Source organism: Natrix helvetica (assembly GCF_964273705.1).
Source record: "Natrix helvetica genome assembly, chromosome: 3".
Taxonomy (NCBI): domain Eukaryota; kingdom Metazoa; phylum Chordata; class Lepidosauria; order Squamata; family Natricidae; genus Natrix; species Natrix helvetica.
Genome location: NC_138549.1, coordinates 121,516,283 through 121,542,761, shown reverse-complemented (window position 1 = coordinate 121,542,761; position 26,479 = coordinate 121,516,283). Strand labels below are relative to the sequence as shown.

The following is a 26,479-nucleotide window of genomic DNA, read 5'->3' as shown; positions in this document are numbered from 1 at the left end:
ACTTGAAGGGAGACTCTTAATTGTATTTTAATTAAAAGACCTGAGTTGCTTTACCAAGCTATTTCTTAAATGATGCATGAACTTGTTCTATCACAGACCAAGTGTTTGTGAGATCCATGTTACTCTTTCACTACCCTCACACTTAGCCTAGGTATCACTTGATCTCTATGGAAAGCCCTTCTCACTTCCTTGGACAGTGGAATCCCAACCCTTCCAGACATGCATTTTTTCCTGCAGGAATGCAGCTTCCAAATCCCTAATAAGGTTAACAATTCTCTCGGCTCCTTACTGCTTCGCGCAAACACAATCTTCGTAGTTCCTGTAAACAGGCTTCCAGGCGTTCCTCAAGGGCCTTTTGCTGCTTCCTCATGGCTTGCGTCAAATCCTTCTTTGCAGCCATGGGGCTATCAGGACCTGAAAAAATAATAATAATAACAAAAAGTACACATTGATTTATCAGCCAGTAGAGAAAAGAAATGGGGTGGATTTGATGGGGTGGATTTCGATAATATTTGATCAGTCAGACCGAAATGGCCTTTGGCAGCTTCTTTGAGCTCAGTCGGGGGATTGTAAAGGTATCTTCAAAAGCCGATAACACTGTTATCACAAAACTGTGTGTAACTTCAAAAGAGCTCTTCTGAAGCTCATGGGATGAGGCATGGAATGTGCCCAACAGGAAAGACTGAGCAGCTCCACTTCATAGACAATAGGCAGGTCTAATTTGTTACAAACAAGATAAAGACAAGGCCTAAGGCCAATATCCCTAAATGTTATGTTATCAGCAAAAAAATATATATATATATTTTTCTGCTCTGCCCATGGACTGAGGAAGAAATTCCAGGCATTGATTTTTTTAAAAGCCTTAAAAATATGTATCAGGGCTCTCACTTAAGCACAGAATTTCTTCCTATAGGATCAGAGGTGCTTGGTCAGCTTTATGACTCCTTTCAAGCATATGATATCAGCCCATGCAGGTTTGAATCTAACAGGGCACTAACAATCAGTTCCCTATACATGATTCATAACACGGGGCAGGGCAAGATTCTCTCAGCAGGCCCTCAATTTGGTGGCACTAAAGAAAGAGCAGTCCTCATTCAGATGTGTGAACTGTATTTGGTGATAAACTCATGGGACCCAAAGGAATTTGCTGAGGAAGCAGAAATTTGATAATGAATTCCCTGGTTTAGGTACTTCAAAATCAATTTTCCAAGTGCCAATGGAACTAGCTTTTCTTTCTTTCCAAACTAAGAAACCCAGCTAGATGTGGTACAGCCAAGCTTTTTGTAGTCCCAAGAGTTTCCAGAGTAAAGAAAATACTTTTTCATTAGGCTTGTACTTCTGAATGCTGCTTTTATCCAAGAGGCTAAAAGGAAAATCTAGGTTTGCATCCTATCCAGACCACAACAGAACATGTCTTGTTGGCAATTAGACTACATCATCATTAGAATAATCCACATCAGCTCTTTCTTAGCATTTCCTTGTGTTATTAAGGATGCTATGGTAATTTGTGAGAGTGACCAAACTATCCTGAGAAAAAGAAGAATCAATGGGCCTGACTCTCTCTCTGTATACATTCTTATACTTATTCTTGTCTGTATGAAGAAAGGCTCTAAACCAGAGTCACATCAAAGGCTGGGCTTATGAATCTTGCCAGGTTGTAAAATAGCCTGCTTTGTTTTGACTTAGTGGGATATGTACACTCAGCTCCTGTAATTTATTCAATAAACTGTGATTAAAATAAATTATGAATCAGCACACAGCATTGGACATGTACACTTTCCTACACGAGGAAGCATTTAACTGCATATGCATTACCTTAGCTGATTTGTGGTTAGATTATTATTATTATTTTGCTACAAAAGTATGTGGCTCAGCGCTTTTTAGCAATTCAACCATTTTTAAAGTTTAGAAATAACTAAAGACGTACAAAGCATCAGACAACAGTCATGCAAAAAGAATGCCACATATTTCATGCTTAGACTTCTAATGAAATAGCTTCTCAAGAGTCTGCTATTTCATTAGAAGTCTAAGCATGAAATATGTGCAGAAAAAGAAAGGATTAATTCTTCAATATAACAGCCTGTATTTTAGGGCAACTGAAAAGCTTTGCAGTGGGTAATAAGTTATACTGCAAGATGAGTGGCAAGCATCAGGCCAAAGAGAAGACTCCACCCTGCCCTATCATTCCTCAAATCTGATACAACTGTTGTTGTCACCAGCTCCTGGCTCTGGTTCCTGTCCAAGATCAATTCCTATTTTGCAAGATTGCCCTTCATCATTTCCATGTAAAGACTATCTGTTGCGCAACATCATAACCCATCTGTGATAAAGCTACACTGGTAATCTCTGACTGTTGAGCCAGCCATGACTAACAAGGTGTGGGATTCTGTGCACAGCTGTATTTTGTGTCAATTGCAGCAAATGACTGTTAGCAAAAGCAATAGAGTCTAGCCTAAGCAAACCTCAGTCTACAGCAGCCTACGGAAGAAAGACCCCAGCAGAGCATATATTGTTGCTTAAACTTGTTGACACAAGAAAGCATCCAGATATTGTCTGCATTTTTCCAAGAAGAAATTTCCCCATTAGTCACTTACCGGACTGGATTATGATGCCACTGTCTGTATCGCTAGTCTCATCTTTATTCTTACTCTTCATGGTCAAACCCAGGATGTGGAGAGAGACAGTATGATCACACCTGGAAAATGCTGTAACGTCTTCTGCTAATACAAAAAGGGCATGACTGAGGTATGCTTGATACAAATACAAAGTAAGCAAGAACAATGCTAAAAGAAAGGGCTGGATGAGGGCCTTCCACTGACTGCAGAACCTGCTGTCAGAACTTGGTTATCTAAAGACCTCTATCTTGCAAAGGTTCTACTTAGGGCTCCAATGTGGACCAGACCAATGTACCCAAGACCAATAGATAAATATTTAACATCTGGCTCCATTGCTGCCATACTGGACCACTAGATGCTAAAAGCTCATTGCACACCAGGTGTCAAGGCTAAACTCTGCTTTCAACTGGCTCACAAAGTTTCCCAAAAAGTCAACAGTTGATTCTCATAAGCCAATATGAGCCAGCTTCAGCATACTTCTGTCCAAGACTCACATTTCACTTCTGTTTCCTGACAGTTAGAACATTTAATCAGTGGAACGACTTGCCCCCAGAAGTTGTAAATGCTCCAACACTGGACGTTTTTAAGAAGAGACTGGACAACAATTTGTCTGACATGGTATAGGGTTTCCTGCCTAAGCAGGGGGTTGGACTAGAAGACCTCCAAGATCCCCCTCCAAATGTTATTCTGTTCCCAACTTCCAGATTTTCTATTCAATAAAGAGAAATCATTTTACTGTGACAATATCTCTGCAGATTCTCAATCATTCCAGGTGATGGATGTCCCAAAGGTGCGTCTCCAAGAGGCAATTGGACTTTCTTGGTTTTTATTAGAAACCTGAACACGAACTACCGGTATGTGGATTCTTTTTGCATGAATGTCGTATGATGCCTTGTGAATTGTGTCTCAGTGCCTGATCTGGCACATAACCTCCCAACAAAACAAAATAATAACTTTTGGACTTCTAATTATTGCTGAACTACAATTCCCACAGGCCATTAGAACTCATTACAGTGAATAAGGCTGCTAGCTTATATTTAAAAACATCTGGAGGGCTACAGTCTTAACATAAAGAGAAGTTGCTTTCTGTAAACCTGTTAAACATACAGTATCTAATGAAGGATATGAACAGGGATAATCTCAGATGTAAATTTAAATAATCCAATTCACATAGAATACAAATTCGAATTACCTTGTCACTAAGATTGCACAGAACCTTAACTAGAATTAACAGTAATAATTTACATTTTATAGGGATAGTTATAGAATATAGAATAATAATCAGTATTATTATCCAAAAACTGTAGGAAGGGGAAGGGCCTCTAAGTTAGTTCAAAGTGAGAATCAATTCATATAGTTATATACTAATATATAACCCAAGTCTCCTGGCTATTAGGTTCCACTCATTGTTAGTAACTAAACCAAACCAGAAAGCACATTTCCAGTCTGGAGAAAATTGTGGGGAAAAGACAATGAAAGGGGGAGGGAGAGATAGAGAGGCAAAGAGAGGGAGGGAGGGAAGAAAACGAGAGAGCAGAAAGAAAGAAACTTGCTGGAGAGAATTCTTATCTCCCTTACATGTTATCTCTAATTTTGTGATGACGCCATGTGCCCATCATTTCACTTTTGCTTCCCCCACCCCAGCAAAAAGTAAATCTATAGAAGCTACGCCAGAAGGTTGGCAGGAAGTGCTAAGCAAACAAACTTCAGCATTGGAAGCAGTGACCATGAGACCTCATCGCAGATGCCCAGATGGGCCATTCAAAACTGGGGCATTATATGGTAGGGATCGCTTTTTATTGCTTTCCCAGCAGCCAGGGTGACTCCAAGCCTTCCTCTTTGCAACCTCACTTGTTTGCACAGCACTTCCCCACCCCTACTGGATGAGTCAATCTGAAAGTCACTCTGAGTTTCTGTCTGGAGCTTATCACAGGACTGCCAGTCTCCTGGGGGTGGAAAAAAAAATAACAGGAGGAGGTGGACGGACAAGGTTCACAGCTGTTAGTGAGCTGTATGACCTAAGGTGATGTTGCTTAGACCTGTACAGATTATTGTTCACTCCACTCCAAACTAGCATAGGAGGCTGTGTGGGTAGGAGCCTGTTCCTCTGCCTCCCATAACAAACAATCCCATTCATAAATTGAAATAGGCAACCACAAATCCATAGTGCTGTACACTTTCCTCAGAACAATATAATTCCCACAATTACAACACATATCAGGCTTTCTGTTTTGGATCAGACATTAATAACTTTTACATGAGTAAGAGTTAACTCTTCAGCCAGGAAATTAAAGTAGAAACTCATAATGCTCCTATTTCTATGGTCAGTAAATAAAAGAAACAGGTCAATGGTTCAATGTATGATATTTTCAAGAGTGCTGGCTTCTTGGATCTGATAACTTGTCACAAGAAAAAATGTCTCAGTTGTTTCCAAATTGCCAGCCCGCAATCCATTTACTAGTAGTTCAGTTTTGTCCTATCTGCTGCAGGCTGTACAACTCCGGTTTGCCCATCTGTCCTTTCACCTGATATCTATCTAACAAATTAGCAAGTCCGTGGCAAAAGCCATTGTAGCTTTGGAACCTCTTCCCAATGAGAAAATACACAAGTTTAAGTATCAGTGTCTCCCTCAAAACTATAGGACTATCTCCTGTCTGTATTTCCAGTCTTCAAATATGAACACCCGACTCTCAGCCCTATTTAGTAAAAAGTGTATTTTTGGTTCTTCAGAAAATTCCATAATAAAGTATATATTGCAAGAACTAGATATGTAAGTAAATCCCTTAGATCAGACCTTTAGCCCAGTTGGACAATATTATTAATAATGCAAACCTCTCTCCCAGTCTGGGCACCCTCTGGAAGTTGTAACTGTAAATTTCTCTGTAATAAATATCATATCCTGGAATTCTGGACATGGAGATCTACAGTTTTGGAGGGAACCCAAGTGGAAGAGAGATTGTAATGTGCTAGCAATGACTCTCCAGATTTTTGGCCTTTCTGGAGATGCCAAAAACTAAGCCAGGACTTTTTTTAAAAGCAAAAGAGGCATTCTACCAAATATAGTGGCTGAAAGGCAAACTTGAATGATGGACAAAATGTGGGTCAGATATTAAGAGGCAACATAAATTGTGCGGTCATCAGGAGAGGAACAACCTCGGTACATTTTCTGGGATGGGATGAACAAGCCATGTCATTCTGTGCCTTCAAGGCACATACAACAGTGGTGGGTTTCAAATCCTGGCGCTACTGGTTTGCTCGTGCTTGTGTGCACTTGCGTGCGCGACACTTCTGAGCATGCACAGAAGCGTCCGGGTGGGTGGGCCACTGCCACCACTACCGGTTTGGCTGATCTGGGCCGAACCGGGAGTAACCCACCTCTGAAATACAGCACACATTTTGAAGTGTAACAAAACTAAGAAGCATTTTAGAAAAGACTAAATCTAGAGCCAATTTTAGCTTTTTAGAGGTAAACAAGAGCTAGGCACATTTTTCAATTTGATTATGAAGCTAAGAAAAGGGTGCATGGGTGCTTTTTAGCTGTAAGATATACTTGTGCCATACAGCTACAAGCTTTCAATAATTTAAAATAAAAACACAAGTAGAATCCATACTTGCCCAGGCATAACAATAAAAATCATTCTATTCAAACTGCAGTTTTAAAATAGCCTTTTTCAAAACAGTGCAAGGCAGAGCTAGGCCATTTCGCCATACCGGAGGAGGAAGAATGGTTTCTATCTACCACTTGCCACTCCCCCTTCTCTAAACCTGTTGCTTGGCAATAGATATAAAAGATACACACTTTGCCCTGTGTGGCAGGAAAGGGGGGGGGGGAGTTAAACCTTGCTAACTTAAACTTAATTAATTAAAAATTTTAATAATTAGCTGGGCTTGCTAATCAAAACCACTATTTGCAATAGACCCTCAAAAGCCACTATTGGATGATGAATTTTACTTTCTGGTTGAGAAAGCTGGTTTTTTCCACCTTCAAGCAATTGCAACCTGAAGCCACAGGTAGAGAAACAAAACCTGCCTCTACATTAAGATATAGATACAACTTTGGTAGATCAATGAAAATAGTCTGGCCACAGCATCCATCCTGGCCAAAAAAGTCAACCACTCTAATCTTCTAAATATGTAATCAAACAAACAAGACTTCAAATAAATACCACCCTAGGAACTGTACTAAAACCAATCTACTTCTTTTATGTCTGTGTGCCTATATTGTTTGCCATTTATTTACAAATGTTGTAGCCATACTTGATTATTTCTCCCTGATAATGTTCATGTTAAAACATATATACAGACACTATATACAAAACAGCAAAATCTGCCTGATTTAAAACATTAAACAACTAGGGTTTCCCAAAGTCCTTAGGGAAGTTATTCTGTTTGATTACAAAACTAAGCAGAGATGCTATGAAGCTTATGTAAGTACATTTCCACCACCACCCTTCCTTGCCCTCCTGGCTTTCATTGCCCCACTCTCACCCAAATATTCCTCGCGTTCACTCTATTTTTAGTTCTCCTCCTGTACTTTGTGCAATCTATTCCCTGCTGATTGGCCTTGGTCTAATTGTACAATCATCTCTCATGATTACAGAAGAGGTGGGGAATATGTGCTGCTGTATGATAAGTAGTTGAGTCAATTTAACAAATCTTGTTGGAATTCTGAAATAGATTCAGCTTTCATTTTTTAACTCTGTTTCTACATGACTGTAAACAAAGAGCAACCCCCTCCCAGTTTACCTATGTCAGGGGTGTCCAAAGTTGGCAACTTTAAGACTTGTGGACTTCAACTGGCTGGGGAATTCTGGGAGTTGAAGTCCACAAGTCTTAAAGTTGCCAACTTTGGACACCCCTGACCTATGTGATGCTCAAAATGTCTTTCTTGATTATTTCAAGTATTTCTTGATTATTTCAAACCACACTGCCCATTTAACTACAACAGCTGGAGTAGCATAGCGCAATCAAATTAGTGAAAGTCTTTTGTGACTGCATTCGCACAGCAATTTTAGCACCTCAATGTACTGCACAAATTTACAAATGGTTTAATCCAGTAAACAGTTATGGATGTTGTATGAAACCAGCCCATACATATCAATGCATCTATTAGAGGTCTAAAAGATGGCGATGACTTTATTCTGTTTATTTGAATTTATTAGCTGCCCAATTCCAATGCATTCTGACTTTTTTTTTTTTAAAGCTAGTTGAGATACAGGTCGTGAAAACAAAATAGTGGGAAGCAGTGCTTAAACTTTTCTCTGTCCCCAAGGATTTCCACCTTATCTTTATAGGGGCCAGCCTTCATAAGGGGCTATTTAGGAAGGCTGATCTGGAGTAGAGAAATGATGGGGAGGAAAGGAAACAAATACCTCCTTTCATACTACTTTTCTACTTACTTTAAACTGATACCCCTTTGAAATATTTTAAAAAATAGAGGGAAGGCTATTAACGTTCTAATGCCAGCTTTCATATGCAACCATAAATAGTATAGTAGGAGTTTACCCCCTTCACTTACAGTATTCTTAGGCAAACAGAATATGGATATGCATATCAGAATTATCCCATGAGGCATTCCTTCCCACCCATATATACATGCATCCAACTTGTTTAGTGCATGCCAACATTTCAGCCAGTTAACAATTAGTGGTTGTCTGAATCAGCCTTTAAATCCCTGCATTGTATTTCTGCACTTTCGTGGGCTATGACTGTGCAAAAGCACCTAATTAATAACCAAGAAATGGAGCCAAATTTCCTGAACATAGATGGAAATCAAACTGCATTAAAAACTATCTTCACTTTATATTTCTAGCCCTCAAGACTGACAAAGCAAAATCTTGCGTCAGGTTGTGTCTCAAGCCATACAGTTCTCTGACTGACTGATACACATACACTCACGGCTTTTCAGGTTCAACACTGCAGAAAATATGTAAACAAACAGGCAAACAAATCAGGATTAAAAGAAAATTTAGATTTTGGGTTTTTAATGCCATGAGCCACCTTGACTCACTGTATGTGAGTTGGGCAGCCCTATAAATTTAATAAATCCATAAATTCCAGGCTGACAGCATCAACCTTATCTGAAAAGCCATTCAGATCAGTTACCTATTGAAAGGTTATAGAAGTGTTTGGTTCAACTACTAAGGAGAAGAATTAGTTCACTTGAGAAGGGGAGCTAATGGGGAGTTAATTTGGAGTTCCCTCCGAAATTTAAGCACAGCCTTGTAAGGAAAAGCTTGGAGTAGAGTTTCAAGGAGGCAGCCTGTTCACCATCCATGTATTTCAGGGTTGAAGAGGGGGGGGGGGAGTATAACCTAAAACTAAGCAAAAGAACTTGTGGTGGCCAACAAAACAGAAATTTAACAGTGCAAGATATCTAGGCTGGACAGTCGAGAGAAATTCTGAGTAAAAAATTTAGACAAGTAATTTTTTTAAGAAAATAAACGAAATACATATAAAATAAAATGATCTGTAATGATAATGTGGAAATGACTTTGAGAGCATCACAAAACTAGCCAATAGAACATGGAAATAGAAATACTAGATGGGGAAAAAAAAACCTATATACAAGTTCAAACAGATGGCCCACCTTCTATGCCCAGAAAACAATATTTGCATGGGGGGGGGGGGGGGGAGCCTGTTTCAAAAAATGTGCCCATCTCTTCCTCATCTCTTCCCTTCCCTACTCCCCCACCAGATTAGCAACTGCATATTTATTGCACAGTAATTAAATAATCATCTGGAACTGTCCTCTGGGCACCAGATCCCAGACTGTGACTCAGTGCCCCACTCTTGCCCCACCAAACTCAATGGATATTTGGACGCTCCCTCCAAGCAGTTCTAAAAAAAAGAGTGTGCTGAGAGAGCTCCTTTTTTGTCAGCTAACCACCAAAGTCAAAACAGGGCTGCCTACTGGTTGAATTATTATTTTTAATTAACTGTCCTACTTTAATTGACTAATTGAACAATTAAGAGATTAAAATCTTGCCATTATTATCCCAGAGTTCCCCCAGCAGCCTCGCAGCTCTCTCACACCCTGTGAAACTTGGTCATCTGTTTCTGCTTCATGAAACAATGGGTGCACACCCTGGAAGCTCCTTCAATGTTACGCTCTCCCAACAAATATCTTCCCTGTGATATTTTATGTTGAACATAGAGTAATAGCATTAATAGGATGCACACGTAGGACGAAAAAAGTATGTTTAACTGGCAGAATATAAAGTTCCCTAACTTTGATATAACCAGGGCAATGCACAATTCTTTCTGAAATTACTTGTGGAAATCCATGCCCAAACAAATATAGTTTGCACTGTTTTTGAACTAAAATCAGGTGGGCCCATTTTTGCCATGGGAATAGATGGTGATAGCAACAAGGTACCTCCCTTTAGCTAGATGAACCCTCCTATTATCTTAATGATGTCTTCCCATCCTTCAAGTCCCACAATTACAAATAAAACCCTATTTCCAACTTCCATTGTTCTATAATGCAGGATGACCGTCAGATCTCACTGCATGATATGGCACTAACATGGTAGAGGCAATCCCTAGGATAAGAACATCTGATTTAGGGACAACTTGTATTTTTGAACAGATTGTCACAAAGTTTACCCTGTTAAACATTTGTGTTAAATATTATGGTTTGTAACAACAAACACACACTACTGTGTGATGCTCGTGAAAACACTGCGCAGCGTCAGTGGTTCATCGGCTGGAGGAAGGATTTTTGCCAGATTAAGTCAGATCATACTGTTAACACAGCATTGACTATGCAACTTCATATTTGGCTAACATTTTTCTCTTATTTATTCTGGTAACCATGCCTCCAAGGGGTAAATCCAATGCAAGCACTAATGATGCATCAAAGAAGAGGAAAACTGATGATTGAAAATAAAATGAAAATAATATAAAGTAATCAGAAAGATGTGAAACACCATACCATTGGAAAAGCGGGTCAACAGTTGGAACAAATTTAAAAGATAAAGTGAGAATAATAAGAGCATCTGAAACTATAATTTATAACATATACTTATGAAAGCTATAATATATAATATCTACTAAGACAAGCATTTGTTTAACGCTAAATAACAATTCTGACCTACCTTTAAATTTGATTTAAAGACAGACTTAGGAACCAGTCAGTCACAACCTGGGGACTGGATGCAGGCACAGCTAGTAAGCCAGTATAGAGGAATCAGAAAGCACTACTAAAACATGACCAAGGAACAGGGACACTTGATGTCTTCACTGGCAGAAGTCACAAATTAGCTTTAAAAAATGTGGAGGTTGCTGAGTTAGCCATATGCAGGTGCCAAACATCAGGCATTAACTTTGATAACACAGTCCAAGTCTATGATGAGGAAAGCTAACTAGGCAGAAGTGGCATGATGAAACAGTACAGACTTATCAATTCCAATACCTGTGCTATGATGGCTTATTGATAAGGTTATCACAGTCCCTGATCTTTATTTGCCACTCAGCAATGCAGACTCAATTCCCAATATATTTCTTAATCACTGTAGCTGTCTGTATAAAGGCAAAGATTCTTGTTCTTCTTGCTACATCCAAGCAATTCTGCCTGTGACCCTAGAGTCCTCTGATCCAAACATCCGAGATATTTACATTAAATATAAAAAGCAATTTTGAATTTTCTTTTTTCTGTCTTGGTTCCATTGAGCTGTTTGTCTATCTCATAGCCTTCTCGTTTTGTCCTGTCCTCCAGACAATGAAAATGAATTGAAAGAACTATAGAATACCTTTCTGGGTTTAGAGTCCACGTTACTTGTTACAGATTTGCCAAGAAAAAGTAATCTGTGTCAAAAATTACAAGTAACTTACACAATTAAATACAATCACACGGCTGTTGAAGCTGTCACTGACCAGAGCAAAAAGACTTGTAAAGCTTACATAGCAATCTGTATGTAGACTTTTTTCTGTAATTGCTATTAATTTCCATGTAGAATCCCAATAATATATTAAAATATCCATACACAGAAGACTTCTATAATTGATTTAAACAGAGTTCCCGTTCCTTTACATTTAAAACCTAAATATTGACTCATCATTGCAATTAACAGGTTTCAATGGATTTCCACTTGTCATTTGAAGATTCAAAAAAAAAAACCTGGAAAAATCATATATTATACAAAATCAAAATGTTGTTTTCTAACACGTGCCAATATGAGTTCTCAGTTACCAGCTGTCCAGCCACCCTTCTGGAATGAAAAAGCAGTCTTACCTTTAGGGGGCTTTGCTTCCAAGTACTTGCTACTGAGAGGAAGATCGGGGAGGTTTGATCCTAATATCCGAGGCACTACAACTGCATGCAGTTTTTGTTCCTGTTTCCAGCCCCTTCCTTCTCTTCCCAGCACTGCCTCACTCTGGTTGTGCCAAAGAAACTGTGTTACTTGTTTTGACTTGAGTCAGAGAAGCAGGGCAGGTGAGCAACACCTTTTCAGCGCAAGAGAATCAGTGGAGCCAAGTCCTTCCAGGCACAAAAGGACAAGCTGACACATAACACCAGAAAGGGGGGGGGGGGGCTTTATTAAACATCTCTTGCAAAAGTTAGCAAGGAATCCCCTAGTCCCGGATGAGCAGGGAAAGCTAAAATAACTCCCTGCAATCAGCTCTAAGTCCACACGCATGAAAATGTATTTTCTGCCTTTGTAACTTACTGCCAGAGAAACAAGCTTTGAGCACTTTCTCTGATGATCAGCAAGAGACTTCATTAGCATGAAAATACTACCAGACTATTCCTATAGTTCTGTAATCCAATCGATGTGAAGGCTGCTTTTCCTAATGCTGTTTTCAATAGAATACATGTTATGCTCAAAAACAAAATACAGTGGGACAACTAATATACTGCATATTTTAAAAAACAGCTTTTAGAAGAGGTCTGCAGTACTGTAGTAGAAAAACAGAGCTGGGGGAGTGTTTAACCCTTTGCTCAAAAGTAATTATTAGCCACACAGAATTCCAGATGAGTTTCTCTAAAAAGAACTTAATATTAGCATTGGATAGTGGAAGAATCAAGCAGCATTGCATTTTAAAGCTGATATATATAGTGTACCGTAGTGTTTCAACTTTTATAAACCACTCATGAAAACAGAAGTTTATCCAGAGTGGTTTGTAAACAAAATGTGCAATTAAAGTATTTTTAAAACTATGATATTAAAGTGCAATGTGTATCTCTTATTAATGTTTAAGTCACAATTTTTCTCAAAGAGAGAACTGACAGAGATGCCTTTTCCTCTTTCAACTACCGCTTCTCCATATACTGCAGTGGAAGAAAAGCAGCACTTAAAATATTTACTGATGAGGGATGATATAGAAACCTGAAGTAATGTACACAGGTCCAGTTGGAATGAAAGAAAAACATTAATTCAAAAGCAGGTTAGCCATTTTCTGCATTCAAAATATTTGCCATTACCGAGATAAAGGTGTGGAACTAAAGTCAGGCATGTAATCTCACCTTTCATCCAGGCCCTGCAATAAACATGCACGGTGAACTAGTTTTCATGTGTGTGGCTACTGTTATCTAAGCTCTATGGCCTTGCAGATTGTGATGACTCAAAGCAATACTGCCTTTGCTTCAACTTTTTGAAGATAAAACTTACAGAATGCCCAACTCACCTAGAAGACAACAGGCTGGGCAAAAAAAAGGGACAAATCCTGTCACACAAAGGTCAGGCCCGTCCATTTGGCACCCCTTGAGTCTGCCACTATCAGCACTTGTGTCACAGGATAGAAAAACTGCCTCCAAACATGATCATTTAACAACACAGTAGCTTCATCCAGGACCACACAGAGCATTTGACTACATTTTAGAAAGTAGCTGTTAGGGATAAACAAACCCAACATTTGTTTCCCTTTAATTAAAAGTAAATATATTTGATTGCATTCCAGTCAATCATATATATACTGGTATATGTATATATTTACTATATATATTCGCAGGTAAGTGAGGGATTTTGTGTACCAAAATGCATTTTAAAAACCAGGTTTGGCTTAGCCGTAGATCGGCTTAATAATAATACAATATTAGAGTTGGAAGGGACCTTGGAGGTCTTCTAATCCAACCCCCTGCCTAGGCAGGAAACCCTATACCGTTTCAGACAAATAGCTATCCAACATCTTCTTAAAGACTTCCAGTGTTGGGGCATTCACAACTTCTGGAGGCAAGCTGTTCCACTGATTAATTGTTCTCACTGTCAGGAAATTTCTCCTCAGTTCTAAGTTGCTTCTCTCCTTGATTAGTTTCCACCCATTGCTTCTTGTTCTACCTTCAGGTGCTTTGGAGAATAGTTTGACTCCCTCTTCTTTGTGGCAACCTCTGAGATATTGGAATAATGCTATCATGTCTCCCCTAGTCCTTCTTTCTCTTAAGCTAAACATACCCAGTTCCTGCAACCGTTCTTCATATGTTTTAGTCTCCAGTCCCCTAATCATCTTTGTTGCTCTTCTCTGCACTCTTTCTAGAGTCTCCACATCTTTTTTACATCGTGGCGACCAGAACTGAATGCAGTATTCCAAGTGTGGCCTTACCAAGGCATTATAAAGTGGTATTAACACTTCACGTGATCTTGATTCTATCCCTCTGTTGATGCAGCCTAGAACTGTGTTGGCTTTTTTGGCAGCTGCTGCACACTGCTGGCTCATATTTAAATGGTTGTCCACTAGGACTCCAAAGATCCCTTTCACAGTTACTACTGTTGAGCAAGGTACCACGTATACTGTACCTGTGCATTCCGTTTTTGTTGCCTAAATGTAGAACCTTACTCTTTTCACCATTGAATTTCATTTTATTAGATAGTGCCCAATGTTCAAGTTTGTCAAGATCCTTCTGTATCTTAAGCCTATCTTCTGGAGTGTTGGCTATTCCTGCCAGCTTGGTATCATCTGCAAATTTGATGAGTTCCCCATTTATTCCCTCATCCAAATCATTGATGAAGATGTTGAAGAGTACTGGGCCTAAAACAGAGCCTTGGGGTACTCCACTGCATACTTCCCTCCATGTAGATGCAGTTCCATTGAGAACTACACGTTGAGTGCGGTTGGTCAGCCAGTTACCAATCCATCTGGTGGTGATGCTGTCTAACCCACATTCTTCTACTTTATCTTAATTGTGAGTGTACATCTAGTCCTCACTTAATGACCATCTGCTTAATGACTGTTCAAAGTTATGGTGGCCTCAGAAAGGGTGCTTTACAGCTTCTAAAGCACTTTCAACCATCATAAAGCATCGCCCCCATCGCATGACCGCATTTCAACCACTTGGTGGCAACTGGCTGGCATTTATAACCAATGGCACTGTCTCATTTTCATGGGACCACAATTTGTGATGGCTTTTGCCCTTTTCCACAGAAAACAACAAAAGACATCCATTGGATATACTGGATTCACTTAATGACTATGTGACTCACTTAATAACCATCGTAAAATTGACCACAAAGTGATGTAGGATTTCATGGCAACCCACTTAAAAGCCATCCCAATTTATATCCAAACTTCCAGGCCCAAATGTGGTCATAAATCAAGGACTAGCTCCATATGGTGATACTTTTTTAAAATACCCACATTTCCAATAAGCTCTTGTGTATAGGCCCACATGCAAGCAAGTAGTCCCTCTGATTTTTAGCAAAAGATTATGGGTACACAACTGAAATACTACGTTGGTAGTTTTACATGTTCCAGGAGGTAGTCATTATAGAAACTAACCCCCTTTATGGTACAGATAAAATCAATTTCCCTTTTTACTGTTTCCTTATTCTATTTCCACTGAAAACAGTACAGACAAGAACATTAACAATATAAATAAAGAGTCTGCTTGATGTAGTGGTTCAAGTGTGGTCAGGAGTCATGTGTTTTAGTCCTGCCTTGGGCATGAAAGCCAGCCGGGTGACTTCGATCTAGTCACTCTTTCTCAGTCCAACCCATCTCACAGGGTGCTATCGTGGGGAAAATAGGGGGAGGAAGGAGTGTTATGTATGTATGCCACCTTGAGTTACTTATAAAGTAATAAAGGAGGGATAGAAATAAAGTCAAATAATAAATATTAGAAACAATTACATCAGCATGTGTTTCCTATTTTATCATTTCAAAAAAAAAACCCTAAGAAATACTGCAGTTAAAGTTCTTTAGCATCCTACATTTCAATCATGCAAACCAATGCAAACCAATTAGGAGGTGATGGGATTGCCAGCAGCTATGCTGTATGGGAAATCACTAAACTGATAACTGATGTTTCTTAGCAAAATATCCTCAGGTAAAGTTCTGCCCACCCAAGCTGGTCCCTGGAAGAAATATAAAAGGAAAAATATATAAAAGATGAAGCTGCCTGGAGTAAAAAAACCTAGAGTGTTTCTGTGTTTTTGTTTTTGTATTTTTGTTTTTCAGTTCTAACATTTGACTTGCTCGGTAGCCCTACTTCTTGGCTTGTGCTTCAATCCCGATTTGATTTTGGGTTTAATTTTTGGCTTGCCTCATTTGTCTATTCATTTTTACTCTTCAATTATTCTTACTCATAAACTGAGTTCCAGCTCACCTGAGACTGTTGCTTATAACTGAGCTCTAGTATGATTTCCAGTAAATTCTGGAATATTCTGCATCTAAACGCCCCGAATGCCACCATTACCCAAATCTATGGACTCTGTGGGTGTTATTGGGCAAAATGGTGACTCTTGGCCTTGTTTCACAGAGTAGTAAAAGCTGCCTAATGATGTTATCCAAAGGATAAATAAAACAGGGATTGCAAAATGAATACATTATATAAATGTTAGCGTGCATATCAATCATAAAGGCTCCTCTCCTGATTGGTCTACGTTATTAAATAATTTGTACATCAAGTACAGCTCCACGCATGCACACCAGTGCAAATCTTAAAGTTCCTGGGAACTTTACTCCTCTGGTTTCGTTCTGTGTTTCATGTAGCCAAAGAAAATTTAAATGTGATATTTATTGAAATAAACAAGTCCTCGGGGCCTATTTACCATAGATCAAGATAAAGTGCCAAGCATATCTGTTGCAATTTTTCCTTCAACTTTGACCTCCATAGAATTTGACCATTGATCAAGCTTATCAGCAAAGTATACTTCAGCTGTAAGAGCAGCCACATCGTCGAGGTAGCTGGCTTTCTCAGGGTAAAATCACTGATGTCTGAGAAGTCTAATCATCATAGACACAAAGAACCATGAGAAATGTGATGTGAATAAAGCAACAAACAGATTTAACACAAGGAAGGCAGAAGTACTATTTCTTGGTGGAATGGCTTATTCAGTATTCCCAAATATTTGCTTTTTCAAGAGGCAACTAGACTTTCTGGTTTTTCTTTGAAGGCGTTTCGATTCTCATTCAAGAAGCTTCTTCAGCTCTTGAAAAAGCACCTTTGGGAAAATCATGACCTGGATGATTGGGAATCTCCATAGACACTTTATTCAGTATTTTGTGTCTCTTGAATGGGACTGTATAGTAATCCTTGTTTAGTGATCACAATTGAGACTAGCAACTTGGTCGTTAAATGAAGTGATTGCTAAGTAAAACCACAACAGTGCTTATGATCTTCAGCTTTCCTTTGCTTTAGGGACCTGTGGTAGTAAATGCAGGGATTGGTTGTAAAAAATTTATTTTAATTTATTTCTATACTGCTCAGCTCACTAAAGTCACTTGGGCAGTTTACAATAAAAATACAACAAAGTATAAAAGCATACAATAAAAATAAAGTTAAAAAACACAATTAAAATATAGGGTTACAGTATTAAAAGTTAAAAATCTAGAAAAAAATGGAGAGAACACCTTACACCACCATCCATCCCCAGGGTTGCCTAAAACCTTTTGATTGTGTTGACACTCTTCCTGAAGCCCGGAAGAATGGAGGCCCACCTCACCTCTGGGGTAAGGTGTTTCTAAGGGTGGGGACAAGGCCCTCTTCCTGGATCTTGCCAGACAAAATTACTTTTTCATCACCACTGGAACTGTGAGTAGTCATTTGATGAGGCAGTCGCTAAACAAGGACTACCTGTATTATCTTCTAAATGAGCAGGTGTTTTGCTTGGAAGGGTTTCTGTATCTGGATCAAATTGAAAATGAAGCTAAGTCAACAGCATTCTTTCCAGGAAAAGGCAGGTCCAAATGTAAGTAGCAGAATGTATTTGGCATGGTTTGTCTTTGAAAACTGTCAAATTTCTACCGTTCAAAATACAAAAGCTATACCAGTAAATGCAGCATGAGTCTCTAATTACATTGTTATACCATCTCTACAAACTTCCTATTTTCTTCCAATCATAATTCAAAACCCCACCTAGTTTGGAACATTGTTATCTAAAATACTGCTACTGAAATCCAAAAACAAAAAACTAATATATGTGGTATAACATCCTAGTTTCCTCATTCCAAAGCAACCTACCTGTTCTATTTCATGCAAACAAGTTTTGTCTTGATGTTTCTGCCTACCAAAAGTAATTCTGAATTCTTTCCTCTTTTTTTTTCATCCAAGATTACTGAAGCCCATTAAACGTGCATTGCCATATCTATCTAAGGGTCCCTTTAAATTGTTAGTACAGTACTTAAGTATAAAAGTAGAATATTACATTAAGTATTTGAAATAGATCCACTTTGAATATAGAAACTAGACTAGGAACTCTGTATATCACATTAGATGCCAGCCAAAAAGATTATTCAAATATTTAACCTGGATTCAAAAGAAATATTAAGCCATTTACTAATCCACTTTAATAGCAAAAGGCCCAGAAACTCTAAGTTGAGGCAACTGAGTTATTGTCCACATCATGTAAGCAATAAATATTTTCTATAATGTCACCTGTGCTCTTTTAGAACTAATCCTCATTTTTGACTGTCATTTCCTCTGATTTCTGTAGATACATCCTTAAGTTGAAGGATTGAAGGCCAGATTATTAACTATTACCTTCTTATATTATATTTATTTCTCTTTAATGTCACAATTTGACACAACATCTAAAGAGTTTTATTTTCCATTGAAGGTTTGCAAATGCGTAACCACACCTCATTTTGAAAATATAGGTCAAAAATTAAATATCCTTTCAAAGAACAGCCAGCAACTAATTACCTGTTGCCTTTCTCTTTAGAAATAGTGAGTGACAACTAATGAATGCTTTTTTTCTGGCAAGGATATGAAGGTTTTCTGGGTCAAGAAGTAAAGAGACAGGAGAAAAAAAGAACACATTTTGTATGGATAACATTTTGATCAGAGTACCAAAACCAGGCAGAATTCACCTGTTTTAATTAGCATGAAGAAAGAGATAAAGATTAAAACTGGTACCCCTATAATGTGATATGTATGGTTAAGTGTTGACCTAATCGGAATTGGGGAGTCATTTAAGTCTTGCTGCAAGGATAATGGAAATAGCTTTGCTAAAATTGCTGAAAAAGAGAGAGACAGACATATCCAATGTTGATCATCACATAGTCTAAAGCAGGGGTGTCCAAACGTGGGAACTTTAAGACTTGTGGACTTCAACTCCCAGAATTCCCCAGCCGGCTGGCTGGGGAATTCTGGGAGTTGAAGTCCACAAGTCTTAAAGTTCCCACGTTTGGACACCCCTGGTCTAAAGGTTTGGGATTTTTTTTTTATCAAAGGTCACATTCTCTCAAGATAATTTGTCAAGAATACTGCATGCTACTCACGCTTAATAGAACAAAACAGTACAAAGCTGGTGCAAAACTTTGGCATTGTTTATTTTGAAGTTCATAATATAATTCTAATCAAAGCCTAACATGGTAGCAAGCCAAATTACCCTTTTGTCTCTGTCATTCTTTTTTTTCTCCCATTCTTTCCACTTTTCAAAATCATTATACACCAAATATTCCATCCCAAATTAAGAGTCTGGACATCACAACATGTCACTTTTCCTTTCTTCCAAATCTTTACGAACTCAGGCTCTTTTAATGATAATCATTTAGTCCTCTCTCCAGAATGTTTTAAAAACACTTAACTTTTCTTTTGTCCTTTGTGGTTATTTTCCCACCTGGCAATGGAGTTGATACACTCTAGTCTCCAAGCCATGCTTATCTCTCTATAATATATGAAATTGTCATCATCAAAGATACGAGTTAAAGTGTTAAAATACACAGGGATGTGGGTGTGGAGATCTTTACACTGAACTGCTTTTAACCAAACATGGTGTTTTTACTGCCTGGCTGTGTGCACGTTTAAAGAACCCTGAAGAGAGAATCTTGTGGCAATGGATTGTGGACTGATGTGCATATCCAGACTTCCCTAGTGGAAACACAAACTGCAGTTTCTCGAGGAATGCATGATACTGTCTTCTACCCAGCCCACCAAGAAGGCACAACACCCCCCCACACACACACACACCCATGCTTCTTTTCTTGCTACACATCAAAAGTTGCATTGCTGTCTGGTTTACCTTGTCATATCTCATTTCATTATAAGCACTCCATCTACCCTCCAGCTGGGTACCTTGTGATGTGGCAGGTGGGCCCAATCCCTTCCAGTCACCAATCACTTCCCACCATGGCCATTTTGTCACCTTCTCAAATAACCTTGTCAAGAGAACTTCTGTGGGCCTGTGAAATGTTGAAATATTTTTTAAAATAAAAACATAAATAATGGTGGACTGTCACAAGGCTGATCTCTGTCTTGCATTGTTTTACCAGTTCGCTGTTGAGGGGAATTGAAACAATAGCAAGACTGACAAAAATTAAAGGAAACATTGATAACAGTTCTGCTAGTTTTCCTTCCGGATCAAGTGACAGGAAGAATGGTCACTATGGAGCTTTCTTTCTTCCACTACCCCCTCCATTAAAGGGCTTTATTTAAAACAAAACAAAACAAAAAAGCCAGGTGACTAGAGTTCTCCATTTTCCCCTCTAGCGCCAATAATAGAATTGTAAAATGGAGGTTGGTCTGGTCTGATCTTCTGCTTCACCATGGAAGACACCAGATGGGTCGTGTCAAATATGAGTCAGGAAAGGGACCCTCATACAAAAGATTTATCAACCTCGTGTCTTCAAAAATCCATCCATGGAAAGGAAAATGATTAGTGCTTGCTTTCCCAGCAAAAGTGAAAGAATTACAGTAGCAGAGGAATCCAGCATAGTAATTGTAGTATAACATAATTTCAGAATCAGAAGAGAGCCAGAAGGGACTTTGGAGTTCAGCCCCCTGCTCAAGCAGGAGATCATATAACAGTGATGGCTAACCTTTTCCAGACTGAGTGCCCAAAGCACACGTGCCCGAACCCCCAAAATGCAATGCGCACATGTCCCCTGCATAAGCGCCTCCCTGTACACGTGCATGCCCCCTCAGGTCCCTGCATGAACCCCCCCCCAATGTGCGTCAGAGACCGAAAGACCAAGTGTTCCATAGGTTTGCCATCACAGTCCTATATCATTTCAGACAAGTGACTATCCAGTCTCTTCTTAAAAACCTCCAGTGATGAAGCACCCACAATATCTGAAAGCTGTCTCACTGGTTAACTGTCTTCACTGTTAGGAAGTTTCTCCTTAATTCCAGGTTGCTTCTTCCCTTGATTAGTTTCCATCCATTGTTTCTTGTCTTGCCCTCTGGTGCTTTGGAAAATAAGTTGACCCCCTTCTCTTTATGGCACCCTCTCAAATACTGGAATACTGCTATCATGTCCCCCCTAGTCCTTCTTTTCTCTAACTAGTCAAAGCCAAATCCTGCAACCTTTCTTCATATGTTTTAGTCTCCATGCCTTTAATCATCTTAGTTGCACTTCTTTGTACTTTTTGCCATCTCCACGGCAAAAGCAGAGGAAGGATTGGAAATCCAGAAAGGGATTTGTTAAATTGTCTTCATTTCCAACACAGGAGTGAAGCAGCTTGAGCCTGCTATGCAGAAAAATCCTGGGTGTAATGGAGCCAGCATATATACAGGTTGTTTAAATAATTGCAGCTGCACATTGGGCTATTTTATAAACACTGTCAGCCCAGTAAACTGTTTAGAATGAGCAAAGTTAACTCATATGAGTTTATATTTAAGAGCATCACAGGAAGCTGCCTTTGTAACAGAATAGTAAACATAGAATAATCTGTTTCTTTCTATTTGATTTTCAAGGCCAATACAATATCAATAGGTAAAGGTACCCCTCGCACATATGTGCTAGTCGTTCCCGATTCGAGGCGGCAGTGCTCATCTCCGTTACAAAGCCGAAGAGCCAGTGCTGTCCGAAGACGACTCCGTGGTCATGTGGCCGGCATGACTAAATGCCGAAGGCACACAGAACGCTGTTACCTTACCCCCAAAGGTGGTTGCTATTTTTCTACTTGCATTTTTACATGCTTCTGAACTGCTAGGTTGGCAGAAGCTGGGACAAGTAATGGGAGCTCACTCCATTACACAGCACTAGGGATTTGAACTGCCAACCTTTCTGATCAACAAGTTCACTGAGCCACCACGTCCCCACAATATCAATAGGGTAGGGAAAAACAAGAAGTATTTTTTGTTGTTGCCAAATTGGTCTACTGTAGATACCAAGGCAGAATTCTTGGAATTGGAAGCCCACCCAACTTAAAGTTGCGAAGGTTGAAAAACCCTGTACTGGACAAAAAAAAGTATATCAAGCAGGCAAGCTGTTTCAGGATAAAATGATAACAAAAGCTTTGTTAAAACATCTGCTAATAATGAGCTGTTAAAGACAAAGAGGCCTTACCAGGAAAACAGAGCCCCAGAAGTAAATATTTGTCCAATACCTACTGATAAGAATATCCACCTCTACAATATAATTGCCACTTCCCAGGTACCTTAAGGAGTATTACAGAACAATGCCTGGGATTGGGCCAGCTGGAATGAAATGACGTCAAGGACTTTTGAAAATAGCTTACATCAATCTTCCATACTCTGGTGCCTTGGAGGTATATTGAGTCTACTATAGAGGTTCTCAACTTGGATCATGCATGCATTTTCTAAGGAAGGGAAAATTGTTTCATTTCACACCGAGATCTTCTTTGTGGGGCTTTCCTTCTTTAACAAAGAGTGGTTTTCATTTTGTATGGGAGGGGAAGAAAGTAATAAACTCCCCAAGTGGTGGGTTCCGGATCCCGTTGCAACCGGTACACTGCAACAGGGCCCGGCGTCCACCATGTGCACGCAAGCATGCGTACTTACCACCCGCAATGCTCCAGCTGGTCAGCGGAGCGTCACGCAGGCACCGTACGCTCCGTGAGGGTGCGCGAAAGCCCCAATCAGCTCAAATGCAGGTAAGGAGGACAGGTGGGCCCTCCGGAGCACCATACCGGAACAGTACCTGGTGCTCCCAGCAGGCCGTATCCCACCACTGAACTCACTCCTTTTTTTGTCACAGCACTACTGAACCTTTCCACCATTGCTGTCTTAAGACAACATATATTAAATGAAAAAGTAATGTTTCTGTGTAGAATTTGGAAGCATCCATTTCATTTAATGCAGAAATATTACTTATCAGCGTATTCTATGCTCATCAACTACCTGTATCTGAAATTCATCATCCCCTCAGTATTCTCCTAGTTGATACTAGCACCTGATTACCTCTAGCACATCATAATAAAATAAAAAGCTACTGTATTTTACAGAGTTTTTCCTAAAATTCCTTCTACCACTGCAAAACTATTACTTGACAACTGTACCTTTGTCCTTTCATTAAAAAAAAGCTATCACTGTCACACTTAGAGTATAGGTTCTGTAGAAATAATTTATGATATAATAAACTGATCTTTTGGCTCTTTGTTGCAGTGAGACCAATGAGAACTGGAACTGGAAGATGACTGTGGATCATTCCTGTTGGAATGCAGCACAGAGCTACTATGAAATAAAGAATCTGTTGATCTGCAAACAGCAGTCTTTTCTTTTGAGCTTTATATCCTCATCCCTGAGAATCAGACTGATTTTTAATCCAACTATGCCTCTTCTTTCAACTGTTCCCTTGCCAAAGGAAGCAGGGTACAAAATAACCTGTGTTATATATTGGGTGTTCCGGGGAGCTTCCCCAACTACAGTGCAAGAAAGAATTTCAACATAAATGGTCCAATCATTCCATTTGGCTTTATTCCTAAAAAGCTATGCCCTATCTCCCTTCTCCCAGGCTCTGCCTACTTAGGCAGCCATACAGGAGCTAACTTCATAACACTGAAGGAATTCATCTCATTCTCTCAATTAGCTGCCAGATGTGCTCTTCAAGAATAAAGAACAGTGAAGGACAAGTGCCCTTTTAGTGCCCCCTACATGCAGGCCATCCATCATCCCATCAAGACCAAGAGGAGAGGCCAATTCCTTTGCTCCAGAATGATAAAGCATGTCACAGCTGTGTTTCAGTCCCTCTTCATTCTGGCATGGAACCTGAAGCATTTCACCCATCATCCAAACAGGGTCTTTGATGAGCTACTGTTCCCTGTCCGTGGGAAACTGAAAGGTCTATGCCAGGATCTTCCAGAGATGCTGAGAGTAGGAACAGAGGAATTTAGGATTCAATTCAATAAATGAATGGAATGCTGTACGAGGGTTGTGACAGGTTACCACAAGGCTCACCCTTAAAGTAATAGTGCATACTTCCCCAAGCAAAAGCTTTCACGTGCCTGAAATTAGGTGGTAAAGCCAGGATGGGATATGAAAAAGATGAATAAATGGGGTAGAGTTGTAGACACCAAACTGGCTTAAATTCTATTTCTGTCATGGGATTCTTTTTCATCTAGGCTAGTCATTAATCCTCAGCATCAATTTCTCCATCCAAGATCCATGGAATTTAATTCATTAGAAATGCAATCCGTATCATTATGACATCAACACTCTAGGAATCCTACATGTGTTATTTATAGTTGCCTCAAACAAAAAAATAGATTAATTTCACTGTGTAAACAGATAAGCAGAAATTCACAGAGGTCAAACTGTAATTCTTGCAGAATAATCAAAGACAAAAGAGTACTTTTCCCACGCATGAGATTTGTAGCGGAAGGCTCAATCCATTTTAAACAAAACTTAACTTTGAATTATTAACTACTATTGGCAAGTGCCTCCACTAAATGGGACATATAACCATTTGATATACTGGGGAAGATATAAAAATGTGATATTTTTATTGCAAGGTTATGTGATATTGACATAGAAAGACTGACAATAAGGTAATATCCTAGAACACCAAGGGATAATTTTACGACAAATTGCTACAAAATATTAAATTACCTTGAAGCAAGTACTGGAGAGTATCAGAAATCAGAAACCAAATGCTACAACTCTAATCCAACATTAAATTGTATGAGTTTTGTGAAATGATAGAAAAAGGCACTGGCCTTTTCCCATGGAGTATCCACATGCCATAATCAGATATAATAACCCTGTGCAATTCAATCAATCAAAAGGTGAATATAATGGTGGCTTAATGAAAACAATTTTAACAATATGTGGTTCCGTAAAGTCTGATAATTCAAATCAACCTAGAAATCCCTTCTTATCTCCTTCTAAATTTATTAAGACTTTTCAAGGGACTCTGTTGTAAGAAACTTAACACTTTATACAATCACTTAATCCACACACTCCTAGGCAGAGCACCAACCTGTTTGTGACATTCAGGGCTAGATTAGTTTCAGCTTTGTAAATGTTTCCTGTAACTGGTTCTTAAACCCTGCATTTGTTTCCAGGTGCTAAAGTTTTCATGGTAACCAGCTAAAAATCTGGTCCTCAGGGATTTAGTTCACTTGGAAAAGAGAAACCTACAGCTAATAAACAAAATATGTGATGCTTCTATGGCTCTTCTGCCCAAAAACATTTCTTCTTTATGCATTCTTAACAAAGGACTCAAGAAAGCAATCACTGGTCCATATCCTGTTCATGCATTCAGAAGCGTTTCTTTTCAGTAACTCCCTAAGGCAAAGCAGCTGATCAAAAAAACGAAAAAGAAAAAAGCCAGTTTCTAAAAAAAAGAGTTGGTATAACGTTCACCAATCCTGTACTTGCATGCTTTAATTCAGAGAATTTGGCTTCTGTGTGTTTCTATGGGTACATAGGTGGGGATCTTCGGCTAATGATATTCAGGTATAAAACTTCTGGAAATGGCATTAAGTTACTTTTTCAGTAACGGAATTGCTATAAAGCCAGCTTTCCCACATTCTTTCTTTTAATTCTTGGTGGTTATTACAAGATTTCAGAAGGGGAAGGGGGGGACAAAAGTTATAAATTACTTCCAGGAATCAGTTAAGAAGAATTATTTGGTCTTAACTTCCTTCCACGCAGAAGTGTTGAAGTATTAGTGGATGGACCACATTTACACACACAGAGAGTTCTACTTTGTTTTCACTTACCTTTTAAAGAGGAAGTGGTTCTCTCTGAGCTTCTTCATTAACTTCCTGGAAGGCATGAGAGTTGTGTTGCTGCTGCTGCAGCTTCCATGTTCTTGGTGCTTTTGCTAAATTTCCCTCCATCCCCCACTAGGTATTTCATTTAACTTGGGCATTAGCGACATGATCCCAAATGTTAAAAGATCTGAAGACATCTGTCCCTGGGGCATACCAATCCCTCAGAGAAAGGAGGGGTGGAATATCTTAGCCAAATTCTTTCAAACTTGTGCATGAAATCACTTAGGAGAACACTTAAAAAGAGGTCATTAAAATGTTCACATTCAAAGCTTCTTTTCCTCTGTTATGTTGTTGTTTTAGACCAATTCCTAACTATGTAGGAATAGCGTTTTCTGGGGGTCCCTGTTTTGAAGGTTAGATTGCCTCAGCCCTAGTGGTAGGAGTCATTTGCTGAATAAAAGAACTTCCAAGACGCACAATGTCTCCGGCTCCTCTTGCTTTTTGACTGCGAGACTCAAGGCTATCAGGCAAAAGAATGGATCCCACCCAGCCACCACCACCCCCACGCGCCCTCAGATCAGTCGTCA

General features: G+C 39.2%; 1 protein-coding gene across 9 annotated transcripts in view; it reads right to left on the bottom strand.

Annotated features, from left to right (window-relative positions):
• The window catches only part of INAVA (innate immunity activator), a 44,717-nt gene extending 18,627 nt beyond the window's left edge, over positions 1-26,090 (bottom strand). For 2 of the 9 annotated variants that reach the window (XM_081946132.1, XM_081946140.1), the window contains exons 1-3: positions 25,154-25,428; positions 2,595-2,720; positions 290-414 (exon numbers count right to left, since the gene is read on the bottom strand). In XM_081946132.1, the coding sequence (XP_081802258.1) occupies positions 290-414; positions 2,595-2,720; positions 25,154-25,166 (264 nt within the window). In that variant the 5' untranslated portion in view covers positions 25,167-25,428. Of the gene's footprint in view, positions 1-289; positions 415-2,594; positions 2,721-11,850; positions 11,982-24,783; positions 24,886-25,153; positions 25,429-25,539; positions 25,819-25,898 lie in introns of those variants that run through there. The other 7 variants (XM_081946135.1, XM_081946134.1, XM_081946137.1 and 4 more) reach the window with 7 other exon arrangements.
• Positions 26,091-26,479: the final 389 nt, after the last annotated feature.